We start from the raw sequence: 26,516 nt of genomic DNA, 5'->3' as shown, positions 1-26,516 counted from the left end.
CATATAATCAAAACTCACTCTAAAATTTTCAAATAAAAATACTCCTCAAATTCACAGCACTATAAAGTTAATGTATACTACAGTAATTAAGAGTCAACTGAAAAGCGGGATAACACCCATCGGCTTTGACTCATCAGTTAACTGTGTTGTTTTGTGTGACGATGTTGAGACATGGTGTGTTGGAAATGGATTGTGTTTGCAGAGTGTGTGGGATGTTTATGTTTTTCAATTGTTTGTGAATGAAGTTAGTGTGGCATTGGACTTTGTGATGTGTGTTACTCAGTGTTTTGGGAGTTTGTTTCTGTTGGCTTGTCAGTGAGTTATCTTAATGCTGATAGTTACAGGCTACTGATTCATTTTCGGTTTTGAAATTGCTTGTTCACCATGTTATTAATTGTTTGAAAGTTTTTTTTTCTTTTTGGTGTTTCATTTGGTACTGTGTATCGACCTTACAATGGTATTTAATAGTCTTTTGTTAGTTGCTGCTACTTTTAATTTCTCCAGTCATGTGTCTATGCAGTGGAATGTGTGAAGTGTCGGCAGTGTGTGGAATTTATGAAACGAGGAATATCTCTGCATCTCAAACCAGGTGTGTATCTCTCTCTCTCTCTCTCTCTCTCTCTCTCTCTCTCTGTGTGTGTGTGTGTGTGTGTGTGTGTGTGTGTGTGTGTGTGTGTGTGTGCACTCCCCTCCCCCAACAGTACTGGCCACTGACTGGCTGCCATGTCATCCTCAGCCCACATGTGTCACTGGATGCTGATATGGAGAGGCATGTGGTCAGCACACTGCTCTCCAGGCCTTATGTCAGTTTACAAAACTGAAGCCGCTACTGCTTAATCAAGTAGCTCCTCAGTTTGCCTCACATGGGCTGAGTGCACCCCGCTTGCCAAGCACTCGGCAGACTAGATGGTCACCCATCCAAGTGCTAACCCAGCCCAGCAGTGTTTAACTTCAGTGATCTGACAGGAACTGGTGTTACCACTGCGGCAAGGAGGTTTTGATAATACTTAGTTCTCCTAATTGGGGGATCTTAGAATTGTGGGTTCCGTTTGAGCAATATAGGGCAAGTGAAATTTGCGGTACCGGGCTTTTGAACTGTGCCTGGGATGCTGGTATTGCTGTCTTCGTTTGAGTTGCATAGGTAAAGAAAAATTTACGGTATCGGGTTTTCGAGTTGTATGTGGGTTCCTGGTATGTTGCCTTCTTTGCAACTATATAGGTCAATCAAAATGTACAGTACCAATGTTATGCTTTTTCCAATTTTGGGTTGGGTGTTGATGATTTTGTGTACTTTACTCTTGGGTGAATATTTGTTTGGAGTGGTGTTTTGATTGTTACTGTAATGGATTTAATTTGACCTCACCTGTGATTGTCCTGATGGTTACTTTTTATAGTGTATGTTAAACATTTAGCTTATTACTGAGATCTATCAGCAGGTGAAATGTGTGAGGTAGTGGTCACCATATTTAGTATGTTTGAAGTTCAGATGTCTGCCATCTTGACTAGGTCACATGCCAAAACTGACAGACAGATCCTAACTTTGGTAATTCCACCATTTTTTACGAAATGTATCGGTATAGACACGGCAGCAGGTGTGCGTATATGCAGAAATTTATAATTGGAGACTTTAACAATTAAGTGTATAGGAAATTGACTAGCTACATAGTCAGTAAAAACCAGTAAGAATTACAGATATTATATATGCCAGTACTATTCGTATGTTAACAGTTGTACAAAAATCTTCATCAAACTACACTAGTACTTAGAGTTTTCTCCACATCTAACTATCCGCATGGAAGAAAACACAAGCTTATTTTTACTGATCCAAACATATTTTATCGCTGCTCTGTCATTGTAAGTTTTTTATAATATGATGTGCTATTTTCTGACTTAAGACAATGATGATGCCATAGTATCAGAAAAACATGGTATGACTTAGCATGGAACCCCCTCCCCTACATCCTGCCAGATAAAGTGGACTCCAATAGCTAAAAGATTATGTTTTAACTGCAAACGATCTCAAACATCATGGTCGCTATCACCATGTTGACAGTGCTGATAATTATCTTAAATTGCAAAAAAATCTTAGAAAACATTGGTGTATATTAGGTACCTGGCTCACCCTCAGTATAAAACATAAAAATGATATCAACTTGCAAGATAAATTAAGATCATGTGCAATCTCAACTGGCTTTTGTGGTAGTAGAGAATACTTATGAAAAAGCCAGTGAAGTAGATAACAAGAATGTTTAAAGAATATGGCAAGGTAAAATAATATTTCTTTTTCTTTTTTTTAAGCTTCTGCAAATCTTTCCTTCTACTGACGACATGAAGTGTGTAAATACAACTGGGAAATGTGAGTCAGTGGAAATGAAGAGCACGGGAAACTGTAGTTGTTTACATAGATTTCAGATGCATGTACATGCAACCAATTCCTTTTGTGGAAAATGAAGAATGAGTCTTGTATACAACTGTTGGTTGTACATAATCGTTCAACCCTTACAATGTTTAAATAGAAATACCTCTTGGCTACTGCTTTTTTTTATAAATTTTTATTCATGTCTGTACTAATTTTTCCTATACTGTTATCAAAAGGTGGACAAATGACACACACAAGTATATAAATTATGTATGACATATGTGGCCAAGAGCATTATAAACTGCTCAAAAAAAGTTCTGCACCAACCTCATAATTTTCTGTTTTTTGCTGTCCTAATCCTCTTTTGCCCACATGAAATCACTACCTGTGTAATGGACATAAAAGCCACATTCGTGGTGCAATACTGTGTCTGTAGTCATGAAAGAGAGAATGTGGTTTGTGAAAAGTTTTCAATTTGTCAACTTGCCTTGAATTGACATTTCAAGCTTAGACAGTGTATACATTGTCACTTTATGGCATGATGGTTTGTGAGTGAGAGAAGTAGCCCACCAAATTGGTGAACACAACACAGACATCATTCAAACATTCAGCTGCTATCATGAGACGTGAAAAAAATTGAAGATCTGTTCAAAGACATCAACCGTAGTCAACAACACCGATGATTGGCACCTACGTCTGATTCATAGGTGCACCAGTGGTGTAGGGGTATGTCTTTGATTACTAATCAAAACGTCCTTGGTCCTGGTTTGAAGCCTGCCATCCCTTAAATTGTGAATAAAAAGCATCAGCAATGGCGGCCGAACACTTCTGGCATAAGAAGTCATCTTCATTCAGCCAATAGCCTTGTCAAAGAGGGCTGAGGACCGAACAGAGGTTAAGGGCACGGTCTTGCCCTTGGGGTGGGAGACTGTTCCTGAAGGCGGAAGAATCAGCAATGGTAAACAGAATGAGGATGCAGAATGCAATGGAAACCACTGCATTAGAGACAGATAATGTGTATCCAGAGGACATGGGGCATGTAGTTGAAAAAAAGTCATGATGATGGCAAAAGATTCTGAACTAGCCCCCATTTGTATCTCTCGTAAGGGATTGCCAAGAGGAAGGTAACTAACCATCAAAAGGATAATGTTCTCTGAGTCAAGGTGTGGAATGTCATAAGTTTGAACATGGTAAGGAAGCCAGAAAATCTGATACAGAAAATGCTACGACTCAATATATATATAATAGGGGTTAATAAAGGGAAATGGAAAGAAGACAATGCTTTCTGATCGATGATTACAGGATACTATCAACAGCGGCAGAAAATGGCATAATGGGAGTAGGATTCATTATGAATGGGAAGGTAGGGCAGACAGTGACTTACTGTGAACAATTCAGTGATACTGTTATTCTAATCAGAGTTGATAGCAAAGCAACACTGACAACATCGCAGACTGAAGATGAAGAGATAGAGAAAGTATATGAGGATACTGAATCGGTAATTCAGTAGTTAAAGGGAGATGGAAATCTAATTGTCATGGGAGATTGGAATACAGTTGTAGTGGAAGGAGTAGAAGAAAGTATTACGAGAGACTATGGGCTTGGTACTGAGAATGAGAGAGGAGAAAGACTAATTGAGTTCTGCAATAAATTTCAGCTAGTAGTGGTGAATACTCAGTTCAAGAATTACAAGAGGAGGAGTTATACTTGGAAAAGGCTGGGAGATAGGAAGAGATTTCAGTTAGTTTAGATCATAGACAGGTAGAGATCCTGAAAACAGATACTGGATTATAAGGCATACCCATGAACAGATATAGACTCAGATCACCATTTAGTAGTAATGAAGAGCAGACTAAAGTTTAAGATACTATGCTGCACTAAGGAATAACTCAGTAGGCAATTCATTTGAAGAGGAATGGATATAACGAAACTTCCTGGCAGAGAACTGTGTTTCAGACCGAGACTCAAACTCAATATGTTTGCCTTCCGCAGACAAGTGCTCTACCAAGTGAGTTAAGACAGTAGGAGATGAGATATTGGCCGAAGTAAAGCTATGGGAACATGTTGTGAGTTGTGCTTGGGTAGCTCTGTTGGTAGAGCACTTGTCCATGAAAGGTAGAGGTCTCACTTTGAGTCTTGGTCTGGCACACAGATTTGGTCTTCCAGAAAGTTTCAGGAATGGACATAAAGAAAAAGGACAATCACAGAAGTTGGAAAAAAAATAACATAGGTATGAAGAAGGTAACTGCAAAGAGACCATGGGTAAAAGAAGATAGATATACTTCAGTTGATTGATGAAAGAAGGAAGTACAAAAATGTTCGGGGAAATTCAGAAATACAAGTTACTTAGGAATGAAATAAATTGGAAGTGCAGGGAAACTAAGGTGAAATGGCTGCATGAAAAATATCAAAAAAGAAATTATTCTCGGAAGGACTGACTTAGCATATAGAAAAATCAAAACAACTTTCAGTGAAACTAAAAGCAAGATTAAGAGTGCAATGGGAATTCCACTGTTAAAGGCAGAGGAGAGAGCAGATAGGCAGAAAGAGTACATTGAAGACATCTATGAGGTTGAAGATGTGTGTTGACATGATAGAAGAAGAAACAGGAACTTATATAGAAGAGATATGGGATCCAGTATCAGAGTCAGAATTTAAAAGAGCTTTGGAAGACTTAAGATTGAATAAGGCAGAAGGGATAGATAAAATTCCGTCAGAATTTCTAAAATCATTGGGGGAAGTGGCAACGAAACAACTATCCAAGTCAGTTTGTAGAATGTGTGAGTCTGATGATATACCACCCAACTTTTGGAAAAACATCATCTACACAATTCTGAAGACTGCAAGAGCCGATAAAAAGCCGACAAGTGCAAGAATTATTGTACAGTCAGTTTAACAGCTCATTAACCCAAGTTGCTGACAAGAATAATGTACAGAAGAATGGAAAAGAAAACTGAGGATCTATTATGTGATGACAAGTTTGATTTTAGTGAAGGTCAAGGACACCAGAGAGGTGTGTTGGGACCGTTGCTGTTCATGTTGTATATTAATGACAATATTAATAGTAATCCCAGACTTTTTGCAAATGATGCAGTTACCTACAATGAAGTAGTCTCTGAAAAAGCTGCATAATTATTCAGTCATGTCTTGATAAGATTTCCAAGTGGTGTAAAGATTGGTAACCTGCTTAAATATTCAGAAATGTAAAGCTGTGCACTCGATAGTAGTAGCCTATGACTATACTATCAATGAGTCACTGCTGGAATCGGCCAATTGATACAAATATCTGAGTGTAAAACTTAGTAGGGATATGAAATTAATGATCACATAGGGTCAGTTGTGAGTAAAGCAGGTGGAAGACTTTGTTTTATTGGTAGAACACTGGGCAAGTGCAAACAATCTACAAAGGACATTGCTTACAAATCACTCGTGTGACTCATCCTACAATACTGCTCAAGTATCTGGCATACATTCCAAATAGGACTAACACGGGATATTGAACATATACAGGGTATTTCAAAATGAAAATACCGGTTTTAAGGCATTGCAAATAATACACCAAATGAAAGAGCAACTCAAACAGTTTTGTTTGCATACCTGTGTGCAATGGGAAGAGTATAGAATGAAAAAGAGTGACTGAAAACCGTGCTGAATGGGTGCGGGTCTTTCACACATAGCCTCAAGAAATATCCCCACGGAAAGTTTATGGGCCTATCTTTTTCAGTGAATCAACTGTAACTGTTGTTTCTTATCTTGATGTGCTACAGCTACAACCCTTGCCTCAATGGGAAGAAGGTGAAAAATACATCTTTATTTGGGAGCAAGATGGAACTCAGTAGACGACCAGTTAAACGACATTGTATCCGACCAGTTGATTGGGTGCAATGGGCCGAATGACACAGCATTTTATGCACGACCACCATGTTCACACACAATCTGACACAATCATGTGTATGTGCCTCTGATACCAGCTGACCTACCCGACTTTAGAAACAGTGTTACTGCAACAGTTACTCCCGACACACTGATCAGAGTTCCAGAACAACTCACCCATCAACTTGATGTGTGGTCGGTGTTCACACCAAATAACTGTAAGAAAAACTGTTTGTGCTTCTCTTTCATTTGGTGTACAGTAGAGTGTCATTAATCCAAACTAATGGGACTGGAGCTTGTTTGGATTACCAATTTGTTCAGATTAGCCGGAATTACGGTGACGAGTTTCTAGGATGAAGTACACCAAGCAAATAAGTAGGTACACCCTGGTAACAAATGGAAACAAGTGGGGAACAATGGCTCACCCTCACTACCTGCCCTTGTTGTTGTGCACTGTTGAGACCTTTGTAGTGTCTGTGATCAGTGCACTGCCACTTGGCTAGCAAAGTGCTAGGTTAGTTACCAATCGCTGGCATGTGTAACAGTTGTAATGTATTTGTTCAGGTGTAGTGGTGTATGTATTTTCATCATGAGTAAATGGAAACATGCAACGTTAACTCTCAAAGAAAAGCTGAATGCTTTGAAGCGGATAGACAATGGTGAGAATGTATCTAAACGGGCAACGGAACTGGGTGTTGGTAAACCATTTGTGATTGGAAGAACTGAGTGAAACTTCAACAGTCCTGTGCAATGCCTTCATGAAAAACACTCGAAAGTTGGCAGACTTTGAAACAGTCCCAGTACAATAAAGTGGATGAAGCTCTTTTCCTTTGGTTTATGCAAGAAAGAGAAAGGGGAACTCCTTTGAGTGGAGCACTGGTTCAGGAGAAGGCTATTTACCTGAAAAAGTTAATGAATGGTGATGAGTCTTTTAGTGCAAGTATGGGATGGTCGGACAGATTCGAAAAACGTCATGGAATCTGTCAGCTAACAATTACTGGAGAGAACCTTTCTTCTGACCGTGATGCAGCAAAGGAATACTTGGGTGAGTTTGAAAAAATGATAAAAGAGGGAAAGTATTTTCCCCAACAAATTTATAACGCTGACATGATTGGCCTTAATTTTAAGGCATTGCCAACAAAAAGCCTGGCATCAAAAGCAGAAGACCAGTCTCCTGGTTTTAAAATGTGCAAAGATCATGTGACTTTATTAGCGTGCAGCAACGCTGCTGGTAATCACAAGCTGCCTTTAATGCTGATCAGCAAATCTGCTAGGTCCACAGCTTTTAAGAACTGCAACGTGAAGTCCCTGCCCATATATTATTGCAACCAGAAAAAAGCATGGATGGATGGTAAGCTGTTCAAAGAATGGTTTCATGGCCAGTTTGTTCCCCCTGTTCAATGGTTTTCTATGGAAAATCATTTGTCTCCCTGTGGAATACTTTTGATTGATAACGCGCCGTCTCACCCCAGCAGTGAGCAATTATGCGATGGAGAAATTGTGCTAAAGTTACACCACTTCTACAGCCGATGGACCAGGGCGTACTGCAAAATTAAAACTGATTTACAGAAAACAGTTCTTAAGAATGCTGATCCAAGATGATAGCATTCCTTTAGAGGGCAAAATAAAAAAGACCCATGTGAAGGATGTTGTTTATTGGGCTGCTGAGGCATGGCAGAATATTTCAGAAAAAACTCTGAGAAAATCGTGGAGAAAACTGTGGACATCTCTTGAATTTCAGGACAACCTAGGTGAAAATGAAGAGGAAAATCTACTACAAACGATACAGATAAACCCTGGATGTGAAGAAGCTAGTGCAGGAGACGTAGATGAGTGGATTGCAGTGGATGGGGCATGTGTGCAGAGCCTTACTGACGCTGATTTAGTTGCTGCTGTGACTCAAGACCAGGAAGAAGTGGACTGCTGTGACAGAAGTGACAATGAGCCAGAAAGCGACAAAGGAGAGCTGGTGCCACACAGTGACGCAGCTGAAGCCCTTAACCTCACACTATGTTATTTGGAGCAACAGCCCACTGCTTCACCTGCTGATTTGATGTTTATGAGACAATGGTGCAACTATGCGTCATATAATAGACTGTCTTCATTAAGCCAAAAAACAATGACAGTTTTTGTCATCTAAAAAGTAGGGAGAAAATGTCCGCTGTATTTTAGTAAGTTTGACAGCATTTCTTTCATTGTTATGCATTGTTTAAACCAAATGTTTTCTTGACAACTTTTGTAATACATGTTTACTGCACAGTGTAAATTAAAATACTGTGTACGTACAGCAATTTACTGCACAGTTTTCAATACTTAGACTAACATTTTTCATGTTCAGATTTACTGAAAGTTCGGATTACTGGGGTTCGGATTAGTGGGACTCTGCTGTATTATTTATAATTGTAAGGTGAATGTAATATGTGATATAAAGCCATAAAACCCATATATTCATTTTGAAATACCCTGTACAGAGAAGGGCAGCACAAATGGTCACAGGTTCCTTTTTATGTGTGGGAGAGTCACAGAGATATTGAACGAACTGAACTGGAAGACTCTTGAAGATAGATGTAAACTATCTCGAGAATGTCTTTTAACAAAGTTTCAAGAACAAGCTTCACATGATGACTCTATGAATATACTACAACCCCCTATATAGTTCTAACACAGGAATCATGAGGATAAGGTTAGAATAATCACTGTATGCACAGAGGCATTTGAAAAATCATTCTTCCCATGCTCCATATGTGAACGGAATGGGAAGAAACCCTAATAACTGATTCAATGGGACATACCCTCTGCCATGCATTTCACGACAGTTTGCAGGGTAGAGGTGTAGATTGGTTGACCTGGAAAAAGCTTTCAACAATGTTAAATGATGGCAGATTTTTGAAATTTTGAGAAAAATAAGGATAACCTACAATGAAACATTGGCAATACACAATACCTACAAGAGCCAAGAGGGGCAATAAGAGTAGAAGAACAATAACGAAATGCTCAGATTAACAGGCTGTAAGACAGGGAAGTAGTCAACCGATACATCAAAGAAAAAATAACGAAGATAAAAGAAAGGTTCGAGAGTGGAATTGAAATTGATGGTGACAGGATATCAATGACAAGACTTTCTGATGACACTACTATCCTCAGTGAAAGTGAAGAAGAATTACATGATTTGCTGAATGGAATGAACTGTCTAATGAGTACAGCTTACATATTGAGAGTACATTGAAGAAAGACAAAGGTAATGTGAAGTAGCATGAGTGAGAACAATAAGAACCTTAAAATCATAATTGGTGATCACAAAGTAGATGAAGTTAAGGAACTCTGCTACCAAGGGAACAAAATAACCCACAACAGGTGGCACAAGGAGGTCGTAAATAGCAGACTAGTAATGGCCATAAATGCATACCTGGCCAAAGGAAGCCTCCTAGTATCAAAAATAGGCCTTAATTTTAGGAAAAAATTTCTGAGACTGGAGCACAGCATTGTCTGGTAGTGAAACAGAAGAATATTGAAAATTAAGTGGACTGAAAAAGTACAGAATGTGGAGGTTCTCTGAAGAATCGACACGGAAAGAAATATACGGAAAACCCTTCCAAGGGAAGAAGGGGCAGAATGATAGGACACCTGTTAATGACATCGTGAAATAACTTTTATGGTGCTAGAGGCAGCTGTACCGGGTAAAATCTGTGTAGGAAGACAGAGATTGGAATACATCCAGCAAATGAAGATGTAGGTTGCAAGTGCTACTCTAGAGATGAATATGTTGGCATAAGAAAGGAATTTGTGGAGGATCGCATTAAACCAGTCAGAAGAGAGAGAAAGCAGAACTGCACGTTGCCTTTTTGGAGTCAACTGGAAGGGCTTTGTTGACCCAACCAGTAGACAACCACCTCCACTATCAATTTGTTCTCCAGGCATACATTATGAACAACAGAACAATTCGGCAGCATAATTACATGTGTAGATTGTGGGCAAGGGAATATCTGGATTCGAATCTGAATCAGTGGTGCCAGGTTGTTAGGAAAAACCCAAATGGAATGGCTTGTGGTATTTGCTGACACGAAGATGATTGAGCACAACTGAGATCAGTTGATGCTTGCAAGCATTGTCACAGGTAACCTCTTCACACATTGGATGAACTCAGGAGGGCCATTATCAGAGAATGAGACAGGCTCGAGTGCCTTGTCGCAACTACCTTGTGGGCAGCAGGTTGAGGAGGATCCATAAATGTTACAAGTGGAGCAACTTGGGACTGAATGTTACATAGCAGCAAACTTTAATTTCACAGAAGGCACATTCAAACAAACTGGCTTTATTTTAGTTAGTTTCTTTGTCTTAACAGTAAATTTAATCCCACACGTTTGCAGATATGCACATGGTGCATTTTTTTTTAAATGCAGTTCATACAATTTAAGAGTTCTCAATATGCTTCTTAAATATACAAGTTTAGTTTTTCTTCCAAACTACATGAGCCAATCATTACAGAAGTAATTAGCCCATTGTCCTATATATGTGCTTGATGAATGACACTAATTACTTGTTTTTTGTTTCAGGCTTCAAATGTTTAAATGTGCACCAGCTGAGGCTCACACAACTGCACTGACACACATTTCTACATTTATACCTGTTGTTGTTGTTGTTGTGGTCTTCAGTCCTGAGACTGGTTTGATGCAGCTCTCCATGCTACTCTATCCTGTGCAAGCTTCTTCATCTCCCAGTACCTACTGCAACCTACATCCTTCTGAATCTGCTTAGTGTATTCATCTCTTGGTCTCCCCCTATGATTTTTACCCTCCACGCTGCCCTCCAATACTAAATTGGTGATCCCTTGATGCCTCAGAACATGTCCTACCAACCGATCCCTTCTTCTGGTCAAGTTGTGCCACAAACTTCTCTTCTCCCCAATCCTATTCAATACTTCCTCATTAGTTATGTGATCTACCCATCTAATCTTCAGCATTCTTCTGTAGCACCACATTTCAAAAGCTTCTATTCTTTTCTTGTCCAAACTATTTACCGTCCATGTTTCACTTCCATACATGGCTACACTCCATACAAATACTTTCAGAAATAACTTCCTGACACTTAGATCTATACTCGATGTTAACAAATTTCTCTTCTTCAGAAACGCTTTCCTTGCCATTGCCAGTCTACATTTTATATCCTCTCTACTTCGTCCATCATCAGTTATTTTGCTCCCCAAATAGCAAAACTCCTTTACTACTTTAAGTGTCTCATTTCCTAATCTAATACCCTCAGCATCACCCGACTTAACTCGACTACATTCCATTATCCTCGTTTTGCTTTTGTTGATGTTCATCTTATATCCTCCCTTCAAGACACCATCCATTCCGTTCAACTGCTCTTCCAAGTCCTTTGCTGTCTCTGACAGAATTACAATGTCATCGGCGAATCTCAAAGTTTTTATTTCTTCTCCATGGATTTTAATACCTACTCCAAATTTTTCTTTTGTTTCCTTTACTGCTTGCTCAATATAGAGATTGAATAACATCGGGGAGAGGCTACAACCCTGTCTTACTCCCTTCCCAACCACTGCTTCCCTTTCATGTCCCTCAACTCTTATAACTGCCATCTGGTTTCTGTACAAGTTGTAAATAGCCTTTCGCTCCCTGTATTTTACCCCTGCCACCTTTAGAATTTGAAAGAGAGTATTCCAGTCAACATTGTCAAAAGCTTTCTCTAAGTCTACAAATGCTAGAAACGTAGGTTTGCCTTTCCTTAATCTTTCTTCTAAGATAAGTCGTAAGGTCAGTATTGCCTCACGTGTTCCAGTATTTCTACGGAATCCAAACTGATCTTCCCTGAGGTCGGCTTCTGCTAGTTTTTCCATTCGTCTGTAAAGAATTCGTGTTAGTACTTTGCAGCTGTGGCTTATTAAACTGATAGTTCGGTAATTTTCACATCTGTCAACACCTGCTTTCTTTGGGATTGTAATTATTATATTCTTGTTGAAGTCTGAGGGTATTTCGCCTGTTTCATACATCTTGCTCACCAGATGGTAGAGTTTTGTCAGGACTGGCTCTCCCAAGGCCGTCAGTAGTTCCAATGGAATGTTGTCTACTCCGGGGGCCTTGTTTCGACTCAGGTCCTTCAGTGCTCTGTCAAACTCTTCACGCAGTATCGTATCTCCCATTTCATCTTCATCTACATCCTCTTCCATTTCCATAATATTGTCCTCAAGTGCATCGCCCTTGTATAGACCCTCTATATACTCCTTCCACCTTTCTGCTTTCCCTTCTTTGCTTAGAACTGGGTTTCCATCTGAGCTCTTGATGTTCATACATGTGGTTCTCTTATCTCCAAAGGTCTCTTTAATTTTCCTGTAGGCAGTATCTATCTTACCCCTAGTGAGATAAGCCTCTACATCCTTACATTTGTCCTCTGGCCATCCCTGCTTAGCCATTTTGCACTTCCTGTCGATCTCATTTTTGAGACGTTTGTATTCCTTTTTGCCTGCTTCATTTACTGCATTTTTATATTTTCTCCTTTCATCAATTAAATTCAATATTTCTTCTGTTACCCAAGGATTTCTACTAACCCTCTTCTTTTTACCTACTTGATCGTCTGCTGCCTTCACTACTTCATCCCTCAGAGCTACCCATTCTTCTTCTACTGTATTTCTTTCCCCCATTCCTTTCAATTGTTCCCTTATGCTCTCCCTGAAACTCTGTACAACCTCTGGTTCTTTCAGTTTATCCAGGTCCCATCTCCTTAAATTCCCACCTTTTTGCAGTTTCTTCAGTTTTAATCTACAGGTCATAACCAATAGATTGTGGTCAGAGTCCACATCTGCCCCTGGAAATGTCTTACAATTTAAAACCTGGTTCCTAAATCTCTGTCTTACCATTATATAATCTATCTGATACCCTTTAGTATCTCCAGGGTTCTTCCATGTATACAACCTTCTATCATGATTCTTAAACCAAGTGTTAGCTATGATTAAGTTGTGCTCTGTGCAAAATTCTATCAGGTGGCTTCCTCTTTCATTTCTTAGCCCCAATCCATATTCACCTACTACGTTTCCTTCTCTCCCTTTTCCTACACTCGAATTCCAGTCATCCATGACTATTAAATTTTCGTCTCCCTTCACTATCTGCATAATTTCTTTTATTTCATCATACATTTCTTCAATTTCTTCGTCACCTGCAGAGCTAGTTGGCATATAAACTTGTACTACTGTAGTAGGTGTGGGCTTCGTATCTATCTTGGCCACAATAATGCGTTCACTATGCTGTTTGTAGTAGCTTACCCGCATTCCTATTTTCCTATTCATTATTAAACCTACTCCTGCATTACCCCTATTTGACTTTGTGTTTATAACCCTGTAGTCACCTGACCAGAAGTCTTGTTCCTCCTGCCACCGAACTTCACTAATTCCCACAATATCTAACTTTAACCTATCCATTTCCCTTTTTAAATTTTCTAACCTACCTGCCCGATTAAGGGATCTGACATTCCACGCTCCGATCCGTAGAACGCCAGTTTTCTTTCTCCTGATAACGACATCCTCTTGAGTAGTCCCCGCCCGGAGATCCGAATGGGGGACTATTTTACCTCCGGAATATTTTACCCAAGAGGGCGCATCATCATTTAATCATACAGTAAAGCTGCATGCCCTCGGGAAAAATTACGGCCGTAGTTTCCCCTTGCTTTCAGCCGTTCGCAGTACCAGCACAGCAAGGCCGTTTTGGTTATTGTTACAAGGCCAGATCAGTCAATCATCCAGACTGTTGCCCTTGCAACTACTGAAAAGGCTGCTGCCCCTCTTCAGGAACCACACGTTTGTCTGGCCTCTCAACAGATACCCCTCCGTTGTGGTTGTACCTACGGTACGGCTATCTGTATCGCTCTGTAAACCACTGTAATTGCACAACAGAGTGTACTTTCCACTAGACCACTTATTAGGGCTTCTTTGTGTTCCATTCACATACTGGACGTGGGATAGATGATTGCTGAAATGCCTTGATGTGGTCTTCACCTGTATACAGGAGTGATATATGTATAGGGTCATAGCGTATTCCTAGATTCTTCACTTAAAGCTGGTTGGTTGGTTGGTTGTTTTGGGGAAGAAGACCAGACAGCGAGGTCCACGGTCTCATCGGATTAGGGAAGGACGGGGAAGGAAGTCGGCCGTGCCCTTTGAAAGGAACCATCCCGGCATTTACCTGGAGCAATTTAGGGAAATCACGGAAAACCTAAATCAGGATGGCCGGACGCGGGATTGAACCGTCGTCCTCCCGAATGCGAGTCCAGTGTCTAACCACTGCGCCACCTCGCTCGGTTAAAGCTGGTTCTTTGACTTTGTACACAAGCTTTTGCAGTGTAGTTTGCATCTCTCCTCAAGTGTCTGTCATTTCAGGTTTTTCTGCATCTCTGCGACATCCTCCCATGTGTCAAACAAACCTTTTGTGTTGCCCTTCTTTGTGTACATTCAATGTCCTGTTAGTATTATCTGATGTGGGTCCCATAGATTTGAGCATTATTCAAGACTGAATCACACGAGATTTTGTAAGTGACCTCCTTTCCAAACTGATCACATTCTCCCACTATCCTACTAATGAACTGAAGTCTGACAACTGGTTCATTTAGAACTGAGCCTATCTTATCATTTATTCCTGCAAGTTGTTTCATATACGCAGGCATTTGAATAATAATACTGATTCTAAATGTGACTTACTGATATTATTATCATATATACTATGTATTTTCATTTTTTATTACAGACATAACTTCGGTGTAGATAACTTCATCAACTGCAAAACGTTCCGAGGTTACTATTAATATTGTCTGTGATGTCATTAATACACAATATGAACAGTGCGATCAATTCTACATCTGTTAGTGATTCTTCATCCAAGATAACATGCTGTGTCCTCCTTACCACAAAATTCTCAATCTAGTCACAAATTTCATTTGATAGCCCTTTTGACTGTAATTTTTCAGGCTTTTGCGGCGATCTCAACAGATTGTTGTTTGATTGTACTTTCATTATTAATTGTTGTGAAACTGAATCAAATGCTTTTCACTTTATCCAAAAAATATTGAATCTACCTAACTGCCTTGATCCTTGGCTTTCCATATGTTATGTGAGAAAATGCGATCTGGGTTTTGCATCACCAATGTTTTTGGAGCCAAGCTGGTTGGCATGGAGGTCATTCTGTTTGAGATACCTTCTTTGGAGCATCAAGCAAAAATACATGTAATGTAGTTTTGCAAAGCTGGAATATCACCAATATATAGGTGAAATAAGTTTCTTATACATCCACCTATCTTCCAGAACTAATAGTGCTTTTTCAGAGAGGAGAGAGGGGGCATTTTCGGAAAAGTTAAAAAAGATCAGGTCATCCAAGCCTCAGGGTGTGAGGGACCCACATTTAGTGAGAACAAGGGTAGAGCTTCCTGACGAAATAACTATTAGTTCCAAAAGTTATGCAGTGTGTCTCTTTTACTCTTTGTGTGTCTATCTGCAACACATTTCTCATCCTGAGAGTAAGTACTTTCTCTTTAGATTATTTCTGTTTCAAGGGCAATTTGAATTGCAAACAATCTCCATAGCGAATGCTGTCTTCAAACTTAAATTATGCAATGGCAGTGGGCACATGACACCGTAAAACAAAAACTGGAACATGCTGTAATAAAAATACCAAAGTTTTTGCTCTCCACCAACCTAAACAAGGAGCAGTCAGCTCGTCACATACTGCAGGGGATAAATTTCGTAAACATCTAACATCTTTCCCAAACTGAACGTGAAGTTCTACATTTAAGGGTGGAAACATATCGTATATGGAGCAGTACCTTAAATATCTATTATACAAATCTGCGTATAAATGCTTTGAGGCAACGAAGACAATGTGCAATGGGAAAACATATTTATGTTACCCGGAAAATAAATTTTTTTTATGGATAATGCCAAGACGAAACAGATGGTGCATTTTTGCATTTTCAAGACATTTTAACTTGGCCGGAATCTGGACCTGGGTACCATACAGTGGACTTTAGACACGAATACCACTACAGTGGCTGAGTAAACAAAACACTTATTTGTTTACCGTTTTTGTCATTTATTTTAAAATTCTTACGTGATTCACTTATTGTTTTTCAATTCTATATGCTTATCAAGGCCTTTAGTCAAGCACAACATAGTAGAAACACCGGAGTACTTCCACATCATATTCACGCGCCGCCTACACAGGCTACAAAGTACAAAGTGATAAGCTCTTTGGTAGCTTGTCTTTGTAGGTTATGTATTCCGGTCCGTGTAACTAAGAAACTGTAACAATATAAAGTGCTTGTCTCAAAGAAAAGCGCCTATTTTACCTTCAACTACCGCGTTACCTACAGTCATTGCAAACATGTCTATATTTTACCTGGAATTCTAGAAAATCGCCACATTCTACGGTAGAGGAGGCTGCCATTTTTACTTAAATCTCGTACACCGAAAGAGAATACCCATGAGCCCCTGGAAGCGAAGGGCCTTGAAGTTGAAAGCTGCGGAAGAAATTTTCTATGATATATTCTTCTTATAAATCTCGCTTAGTAACACGATAAAAGGTAAATATTGGAGTCTAACAAGATTCTCTTAACGTTGTGCAAGTATTAAGGAGACTGCTGAACTTAGGGAAAAAATAGGAAATTGTGTGAAATTGCGTGTAATTTTAAGCCTGTGGACAGTGTGAATGTCAGCTGTACGCGAGTGACAAAACCATTTTGCAGAAACTGCTGCAGCACGTTAATCAGTGTCGTAGTAGCAGTACTACTGTTTACCTGATGAATATTGAATTATCGTGGTTCAGGCAACTGTGAATATTTCTGTCGATAAAAATCAATAAGTGACTGTTGACCTCGTGAGTCATCAAGCCTTTTAACAACTTGACAGTCACATTTTGTTGAGAGGTTAAAGTATTAATAGATGAGTCGGATGCTGTGGGATAAAAAGCATTCTCATTGAAACTTTTTCCGAAGTTGGTTCTAACCATAACATCGGTCTTTTTATAGATGTCGGGGCCTACTCACAAATATCGCTACAAAAATGTGGGATTGGATTCCCAAGAATTACGGCGTCGAAGAGAAGAGGAAGGTGTTCAGTTGCGGAAACAAAAACGTGAACAACAATTATTCAAAAGGCGCAATGTGCTTATGCCAGCACTTGCTGATGAAGAAGGCGGTATGCAGGTAAGTTTCTTGCTTTGATGGCCATTTATAATCTGTACATTGTTTGTTATAGTTTATTTAGGCCTATATATTTTGACGTCGTTGTTCAATATTTTTGAGACGATAGTTTCCCTTTAAGAAACTTCCCAGAACCTCTGGTTGCAAGAAGACTAGCATGTGCAAAACATTGTAAGACTTAAAACCTCAGTCATCACCCACATATATTTTCTAGGTGGTGAACCACAAGCCTCGTTTCAATTTCAATAACTTAGTTGTCCAAAGGTCATTTTGCAATGATATAGCATCTCTTGGTTAAATTCAAGTAAAACAAGAGTAATTTATGTTGACATACAAATTTACAAACACAGGGCTTGGCTGTAGTGAAAACCTAAACCGACCTTGTTAGACAGAGCATGAACCTCCACCTAGATCAGGCTTGCCAGACAGAGCATGAACCTCCATCCTCCCAAATCCGACCCCTGTATCTTAGTAAGTGCACTGTAGTCAAAATGGCGTAAGAAGAACAGGATGGCTTGCAGTGTTATTGACAACTTTTAACTGCAAAGTGCAAGCTGCTACAGGTGAAAATGGCAGCCATTTGTGGAGCTGTGACAACACCGAGGTATCACCACAGAGTTGTTTACAGAATCACGATACATTGTTGGATGAGGTAGATGCCTGAAGCTGCTGCGTCCAGCCCACTGTGACTGCCAGTGACCAATATATGCAGACTCATCTATAGGGGCCTGCCTCAGCCAGTTATACCTAATGTACAGTTCTTAATGTTTTTACATATTTGGAATAAGTTTGCTTGGTTAGATTGGAATAAGTTTGCTTAGTACAAGGTGTAAAACTTTGCTTCCGCTGTTTTTTCCCCAACATTTGAGGCTTTAATGAAACAAATTAGTTACACATGTATCATTCAAAGTATTTTCCGTCGCTAGCCACTACTTTCTCCCATCTTTCAGGCAGTGTATGAATCCTGCGTCGAAAAAATTGTTCATCTTTTGAAACAATCCACAAATCTATCCAATTGTTGACTATATGAGATCGGAAGTGTTGGTCAGCCAGGCCATGTGTCATTGATCTAAACAGGTGATAGTCAGAGGGAGCAATGTCTGGAGAATAAGGCAGGTGGGGTAGGACTTCCCATTTTAACGTTTCCAAGTATGTTTTGACCCCTTTTGCAACATAGGGTCGAGCGTTGTCGTGCTACAAAATCACTTTATCGTGCCTCCCGCTGTATTGCGGCCATTTGTCTTTTAATTCTCTCCTCTAACGCATTAATTGTGTTTGATAACGAGCACCTCTGATTGTTTCACTTGATTTTAACAGCTCATAGTACATGACACCGAGCTGGTCCCACCAAATGCGGAGCATGATCTTGGAGCTGTGAATATTTGGTTTGGCCGTTGACATGGAAGCTTGGCCAGGATATCCCCATGAATTTTTGCATTTAGGGCTATCATAATGAACCCATTTTTTGTCCACGGTCTCAATGCGATGCAGAAATCTCTTCCGTTTTTGCCTCTGAAGCAACTGTTCACAAACGCTGTTTAACGGCTCTTGGTTTCAGCTCAAACAGGACCAAAGTTCCTTCTTTCTGAATCATGCCCATAGCCTTGAGATGTTTTGAAATGGCTTGCTGTGTCACTCCCACTAATTGTGCCATTTCTTCTTGAGTTTGACGCGAGTCTTCACTCAGCAATGTTTCGAATTCTGCATCTTCGAAAACATTCTCTCTTCCACCACTATGCCGGTCTACAGCGGTAAAATCACTGTTCTTGAAGCATTGAAACCACTCGTGACACGTTCTTTCACTAATAGCTTCTTTACCATACATACGTGAGAGCATTCGCTGGGACTCAGCCGCTGTTTTCTTTATATTTAAACGAAATAGTAACACCTCCCTTAAATTATGAGAATTAGGCTCGTAAACTTACATTTTCAATCAAGAACAACTTTATGATGCAGACACAAATCAACTAATGTTTGAATGGGGTTATGTTGACCGAGTCCAAGCTAACTGCCTGACGTCTGCGATCTGTTTCTTACGTCCGCAACTTACCATTGTCGCCACCTATCGGCAAACGGCGGAAGCAAAGTTGTACACCTTTTAACATGGAAAAATAACACATTATTCATTGAATCTCTTTACTCTTTTCACTGCACACAGCCCCTCAGACTTGCAGGTGCCTTTAAGATGATGGGGAATCTGCTACACCTCTATTAGAAACAGTGGAAAATCCGGGATGGAATAATGACGGTATTATGACAAGGATAGATTGCTGCTCACCATATAGAGGAGACATTGAGTCATAGACAGGCAGAACAAGAAGACTGCTAGACATTTAAGTATGCAGCCAAAAGACCTTCTTTTAACACACACACACTTGTATCTGAAGCTCAGTGTGCAGACAGTGGTCACTTGTGTGTGTTTTGCGTGTCAAACATTAGAGACTTCAGGTAGGAATTGCACACACATTCCGAATCTTAGCAGTGGAGATTTGTGTGGTTATGCAAAGCGGAAGATCCTCTGAACAAGCTGTTGTCAGTAACAAAATTCAGATCACTGTTGTTTTGATTTAGATCAGGGATGCTCAACTCATCGATTGCAATCAACCGGTCAATTACCATGGTTTTACAAGTCAATCTTTCAAATCCTTTGTCATAAATGTGTTTAAATAAGCTGTTTTTGTAAAATACCAGTTTGTTGACAATTAGCATTTCACACGGATTTGCAGAGAGTAACTCTGACAACACTTGTCTCACCTCTTTCATCTTCATATGCTTTTCACCACCCTTAATACTCATGCCAAGCAACCATCTTCCCTCCTTGCCTGGTGAAGTTACTGCTTGTGAACTGGAAGTAGGTGCATTGTGAGTGGAGGCTGCAGTGAGCAGGGAAAGTGCTCAGGGTTTGCTGCAAGACTTGACCTTTGGATAGCACAGTTACAGATATTAAATGTGAAACACTGTCCTCAAATAGTCAGAAATGTCAACAAACATCACTGGATCAAGAAGCTGCAAAGAAGACAGAGTTTCAAAACTGATTTTCAGTTTTGAAGGCAGTTCTGTTCTAGCATTCATAGCTCAACTTTTCCAAAAGCTGGATGTTGAATATATTTAAAGTAAAATGAGTGCTCTTTTCTATTGTACTAGGACTGAACTTGAACAGAAAATCGTTGGATTTCAAAATGACATTTCCACAAAGTGAAATACAGTGAAGATAACTTTTGGAAATTAGTGAGTGTGAAAACCTACCCTAACATTGTAAAAGTGTCATCATATGTTCAATCATTTTTGGTTTAATAATGAACATTGTGAAATCTAAGTGCAGAAATAAACTAACTGATCCTCATCTTTCAGACTACATAAGGTTGGTTCTGACAAATTATCTACCAGAGTATAATAAACTTGGCAATGATATGCAAAGCCTAGAGTCTCACGAAACTTTTTTAACCATTTATGATGCTGTATATTGTAATTTTTTCTCATGGGTAATGTCTTGAAAATTGAGTATTAAGTTTACAACTGTTGATGGAGAGAGAATTGCCTTAATGTTTTTATATAATTAAAATGATTAATTTTGGCTACAGTGTTGTTTCATGCTTAAACAATTACAAATTTTTAAATCAGTAGACCTCCAAATGGACTAAACTGCATGTAGTAGATCTTAAGCCTAAGAAGGTTGAGTACCCCTGATCTGGATGAAGTGATGCAATCAAGTACAAGCCATGTATGCTAAAGCTGCCTTGATTTTGACTATATGTTGGAACAACTAGATGTTGCGTGTATCAAATTTAAATGAACAGCTATGGATTGTGACGCTAGAACCAAGAAGCTGTATAGTGCGAAAAACAGCATCCACATTTAATGTCCCAGTAAATATGGTGAAGATTGACAGAAAGTTAGGAGAAAGAAAGAAATTTTTACACTGCCCAGAAGAAAATCAGGAAAAAAGATTTCAGACCAAATAAAATGATGAATATAGCAGGATGTGTCTTGGGATCAAAGTTTGTGTTCATGTTTGTGTTAGAATTGAAGGACAGAAGATGAAGAAGCAGGAACAACTCTTACTTAGCAGCCTTAAGAATCATTTATCACGCCCTGGGACCACATTGAATCAGAAATTAGATTCTGTAAATTCTGTGAATTATATCCAAAGTGCTGTGTGCCTGTCAGTTCTTCTGGAACAATCAGTTCGTGCCTGTGCAGTACATCGGAATGTTGAGCAATGATAAGACAGAAGTCCAGTTCAAGTAGATTACTACAGTATGTTACTGTAGGTTGAGGCCAGGGCAATTACAGGCATGGAAAATGTGTTTTAAGGGTAACTCCCATCTGTGCATTTCAGAAAAGCTGGTAGTGGAGGTGAAGATCCGAATGGCTTGGAGTGAAGCAGCCATTCAAATAAGGCATTTGATTTTCAGCTCGTGTTGTGCCACAGGGTGGTTTATTTTGCTAATGGCCACAGTTTGGCAGTGGCTGTTCATCCAGGTGGACAGCTGGTTTGTGGTCATACCAGTATAAAAAGCTGTGCAGTGATTGCAGCAGAGTTGATATATGACATGGCTTCTTTCATATGTCGCCTAGCTTCTGATGGGGTATGATAGTCCTGTGACAGGACTGGAATAGGAAGAACTGGGTGGATGGACAGGTTAGGTCTTGTACTTGATTCTTCCACAGGGATATGACCCTTGTGGCAAGTGGTTTGGATTGGGAGTGGCATAGGAATGGACTAGGTTGTTGTAGGCGATGGAACACCACGTTAGGAGGGGTGGGAAAGATCTTCTGTAAGATTTCAGGGCATGATGATAAGATGATCAAAGCCCGAGCCACACTCCATCAACAATAGTTCGCGCACAATACACGACTTCATGGACGTACGGATTGTTGATGCTGCATCTGATGTCCCAGTTTCTTCCCCCTGATAATTACATTTATTCCTATTGATCCCACTTCATCCCTCATTCTCAAGTAGTTCACAGCTGCCCATGCCATACGAACTTGTGATCCTCAACCAAACCCACTCCCTTCCCCCTCTTTTCTCTTATTGCAACACACACAGTCCCGTACCTCATCTGTTCTTTTGCACCCACATTTCTGTATATTTTTAAGGTATTTTTATGTGGTTTCATACATTTTATGTGTTTTTACATTATTTGTATGTATTTTTACGTATCTGGGTGTGTTTTGGCGTATCTGTGCATGTTTTTGTGTGTCTTTAGGTATTTTTAAGCATCTTTTCTCTTATCCAGCTCCTCTCACAACCATCAACATCTTATTTTGCCCTGTACATCATTCCCTTTTCCTTTACGCCAACCTTGCTGCAGTGGACCCCTGCTCCTTCTTTCTACACCAGTTCAGAAAGTATCCCTTTCCCTGGTTAAAACCCAATCCCACATCCTATTTTTTAAATTCTGCCTAAAGCTTGGAATTCCCACCCCCAATGCCTTAACCATAAAAATTCCTTTCACTGGGTCCCACCCCTCATTTCATAGTGACCTTCATCTTTTCTGATTCTGCCAGTCACTGGACCTCACAAACCTTGTACTGCAAAAACACATCTCCATGGCATAGGTATCCCAGAACCACCTCTCCTCCCTCTGCAAGATACTGCTACAGTGCAATCTCTGCTACATACATTACATCTCTGAAATTTAATCCCTTGCTTTCCAGCATATGGAGGAGCATTCCAGGCACCACCTCCATAAGTTATCCAACCTGCTCGCATCCTGTTGCCGCCTCAGGGCACCACTATCCAACCCCTATCGTACCTACATTGTTCCTCCTTGTGCACCCCATGTAGCAGCTATATCCTACCTAGCTGACTTTTAAACTTGATACATCCCCCAAAACTCTCTACCAATACTCTACCAAATCCAAAGCCGAAACAGTCCTTTCCACCAAAACCTAGCCTCCACAGAAGTTTGTCCTATGCAAAGGCATCACCTTTAGGCCTACATCCAAATTTAACCAAGCTGGACTTGTCAGAGACCTACTCTCCTTCTTCTGATGCCTGCAAAGTAAACACTTCTTTGCTGCAAATCCCTCCAACCAGAGCCACCCTAAATCAAACACCGGAGCCTGCCTCTCCCAGTTTATACCACCGTCCAACCATGATCCTCCCTCTGTCCCTCCCTCCTAACCACCCGCTGTTCACCTTCCAGGAATTCCTTACCTCCAACTTGGCCTCACTAGTCTTTCCACAGAAGAAAGAATAACTATACACAAACTGAAAACAAATTCTGACACTGAGAGATTTTTATTCAAAATTCTGACGTAGTCATCCTGTCATGCTGTAGTCATCCTGTCATGCTGACAACGGTGCCACCACTATTGTTATGAATCACAGTGACTACCTGGCAGAAGGCCTATGCCGATTATTTGATTCCTCCTGCTATGAGCTCTGCGAGAATGATCCCACTCCAGAAGTCCAACACAACCTCCAGTCCCCGCTAAAAGTCTTAGGCGTTTCCCAGAACCTCTTCCCTGAATCCGTTTCCCTCCTCACCTGTATGATACCCGGCAGATCCACCTTCTACAGGCTCTCCAAAATCCACAAACCCCAACAATCCTGGCCCCCATTGTGGCTGGTTATTGTGCCCCCACTGAAAGAATTTCGGTCCCCATTGACTAATACATCTAACCTATTGCCTGTAATCTAGCCTCCACATCAAAGATACCAAGCACTTCCTTCACAGATTCTCCACCATCCCCACCCCTTTATCTCCTGGATTCCTACCTACCACTGTTGACAGCACCTTCCCATACTCCATCCCTTATGCCCATATTCTTACTACAATTGAATATTACCTTTACCAACATTCTTCAGAACTCACTATCTCATTCCTCATACACCTAACTAACTTTATCCTAACCCACAACTACTTTTCCTTTGATGGAAAACACACAAACAAATATTCGGCACAGCCATGGGCATCCACATGGCACCCTCCAATGCCGAACTGTTTATGGACCATCTACAGGAGACTTCCCTAGACTCCCAAAATGCCATACACCCAGTCTTGTTCATGTTCATTGTGATGTCTTCATGATTTGAACTCATGGCCAAGACACCCATCTTCATTCCTTCACAACCATAACACTATTTCTCCCATCTGCTTCACATGGTCCTTGTCAACCCAACATGCCACCTTCCCAGATGTTGACCTCTTCCTCTGATGGTTCCATCCACACCTCTGTCCACATTAAAATCATCAGTAGCATCGGTATTTTGACAGCTGCCATCCCTTTCACACCAAAAAATCACTCCCATACAACCTGCCCACATGGGGATGGAGTACCTGCAGTGACAAGAACGCCCCTGCCCAGTCATGGTGAGGGTCTCACCAAGTCATACACAGACAGGCACTATTCTCCAGACCTAGTCCACAGACAAACAGCTAGCAAGGTGGCACAATTGTTAGCACACTGGGCTCGCATTCGGGATGACAACGGTTCAAACCTGCATCCCGCCATCCTGGTTTAGGTTTCCTGTGATTTCCCTAAATTGCTTCAGGCAAATGTTGGGATGGTTCCTTTGAAAGGGCAGGGCTGATTTTCCTCCCAATCCTTCCCTAATCTGAGCTTGTGCTTTGCCTCTAATGACCTAATTGTTAACAGAACATTAAACACTAATCTCCTCCTCCTCCTCCTCCTCCTCCAGTCCACAAACAGATCTCCTGTGCCATTTCTCACACCTCCAATCCTCCCACCATCACCAAGAACCAGTCACAAAGGAGCACCCCCTATTTCATCCAATATTCCCCTGGACTGAAACAACTGAATCACATCCTTCTCCATGGCTTTGATTATGTATCATCATGCCCTGAAATGAGGGACATCCTACCAGAAATCATTCCCAACTGTTCTAAAGTGGTTGTCCATTGCCCACCCAACCTCCACAACATCCTAGTCCATCACTATGCCACTCCCAGTCCCAACCACATGCCACAAGGATCAGATCCCTGTGGAAAACCCAGGTACAAGACCTACCCAATCCGTCCACCCAGCACTTCCTATTCCAGTCTTGTCTCGGATTGGGCTACCTGTGAAAGCTGCTTTTTCTGACAAAGGCTGTGGTCAAAAGCTTACTTGTAAGAGTCTTCTAAATGTACCTGTCTGTAACTTAACGTGCCATCTTTATGGTAAGTAGCAATCTGTCTTGTCCTACATTGTTGATATTCCAACCTGGAGTTTCCATTGTTTTATATGAAAACATGAAACATTCACATACCGTAATTCAAGGTAATAGTGAAATAAACTCACCAGTTGATGTGTTCCTCATAGAACAAAGAATGCCTTCAGTTCAAGCAAACATATTTTTCCAGTTCTCGAACATTTCTTAGTACTGCCAAAGTACTTCGAACTTAGTTTTGAAGATATGCTTATTAATTTCAATTTAAATATGATATTTCTGCCATAGCAGAAGTAAGTGGTGCAGTCAAATACAGCTGAAGAGCTTTGCATACATAAGGGAGACTACTTTCAAGAAAAGTATTTTCAACAAACAAAAATTTCCGAGATCTTTGACAGGTTCCTTTTATAACATTCTTAGGGGTTGTTTTACTCATCGTATCAGGCAATATGTCGCAGCATAAGTCCTGGAGACAGTTACTGTAAAATTCCAACTTCAGAAAAGTTAAAATTAAAAATCATCTTGCATTATGTTATTTTAAATACATTTATTATACTTTCAAAACATAGTTAAAGCATTACTACAAAGGCAAACAATACTGACAATACAAAAAGAGCAGCTACATGCTCGCTGCTCAAAAACTAAAACCAGACTGACTCACTCTGCCAACATGGCAGCCACCCTTTATACTTTCTTAACAACCCCAAACAATCCTCGGCATTGTTTAAGATGAACATTTGATTAATTAACAATTAAAATTCATACAAAAATGAAAATACATATATATGAATATAATAGAGGGAAACCTTCCACGTGGGAAAAATAAAAAACCAAAGATGCTTTTACTTACCAAACGAGAAAGCGCTGGTATGTTGATAGACACAATAACACACACACACACACACACACACACACACACACACACACACACATTCATTCAAGCTTTTGCAACCTCTGGTTGCTTCATCA

The 26,516-nt window shown here is 40.2% G+C and overlaps 2 protein-coding genes across 8 annotated transcripts in view; one reads left to right on the top strand and one right to left on the bottom strand.

Moving 5' to 3' along the window:
- The window catches only part of LOC124618346 (protein MIX23), a 38,361-nt gene extending 21,619 nt beyond the window's left edge, over positions 1-16,742 (bottom strand). Inside the window, exon 1 of one of the 5 annotated variants that reach the window (XM_047145341.1) lies at positions 16,621-16,742. In XM_047145341.1, coding sequence (XP_047001297.1) covers positions 16,621-16,668 — 48 coding nt within the window. In that variant the 5' untranslated portion in view covers positions 16,669-16,742. The other 4 variants (XM_047145343.1, XM_047145346.1, XM_047145344.1 and 1 more) reach the window with 4 other exon arrangements.
- The window catches only part of LOC124618310 (importin subunit alpha-7), a 52,051-nt gene continuing 42,099 nt past the window's right edge, over positions 16,565-26,516 (top strand). The window contains exons 1-2 of one of the 3 annotated variants that reach the window (XM_047145338.1): positions 16,565-16,804; positions 17,249-17,425. In XM_047145338.1, coding sequence (XP_047001294.1) covers positions 17,249-17,425 — 177 coding nt within the window. In that variant the 5' untranslated portion in view covers positions 16,565-16,804. Of the gene's footprint in view, positions 16,805-16,944; positions 17,098-17,123; positions 17,147-17,248; positions 17,426-26,516 lie in introns of those variants that run through there. The other 2 variants (XM_047145340.1, XM_047145339.1) reach the window with 2 other exon arrangements.

Source organism: Schistocerca americana, chromosome 1 (genome assembly GCF_021461395.2).
Source record: "Schistocerca americana isolate TAMUIC-IGC-003095 chromosome 1, iqSchAmer2.1, whole genome shotgun sequence".
In the NCBI taxonomy this organism is placed as follows: domain Eukaryota; kingdom Metazoa; phylum Arthropoda; class Insecta; order Orthoptera; family Acrididae; genus Schistocerca; species Schistocerca americana.
Note: the sequence above shows the minus strand (reverse complement) of the source record. Positions and strands in the feature narration are given on the sequence as shown.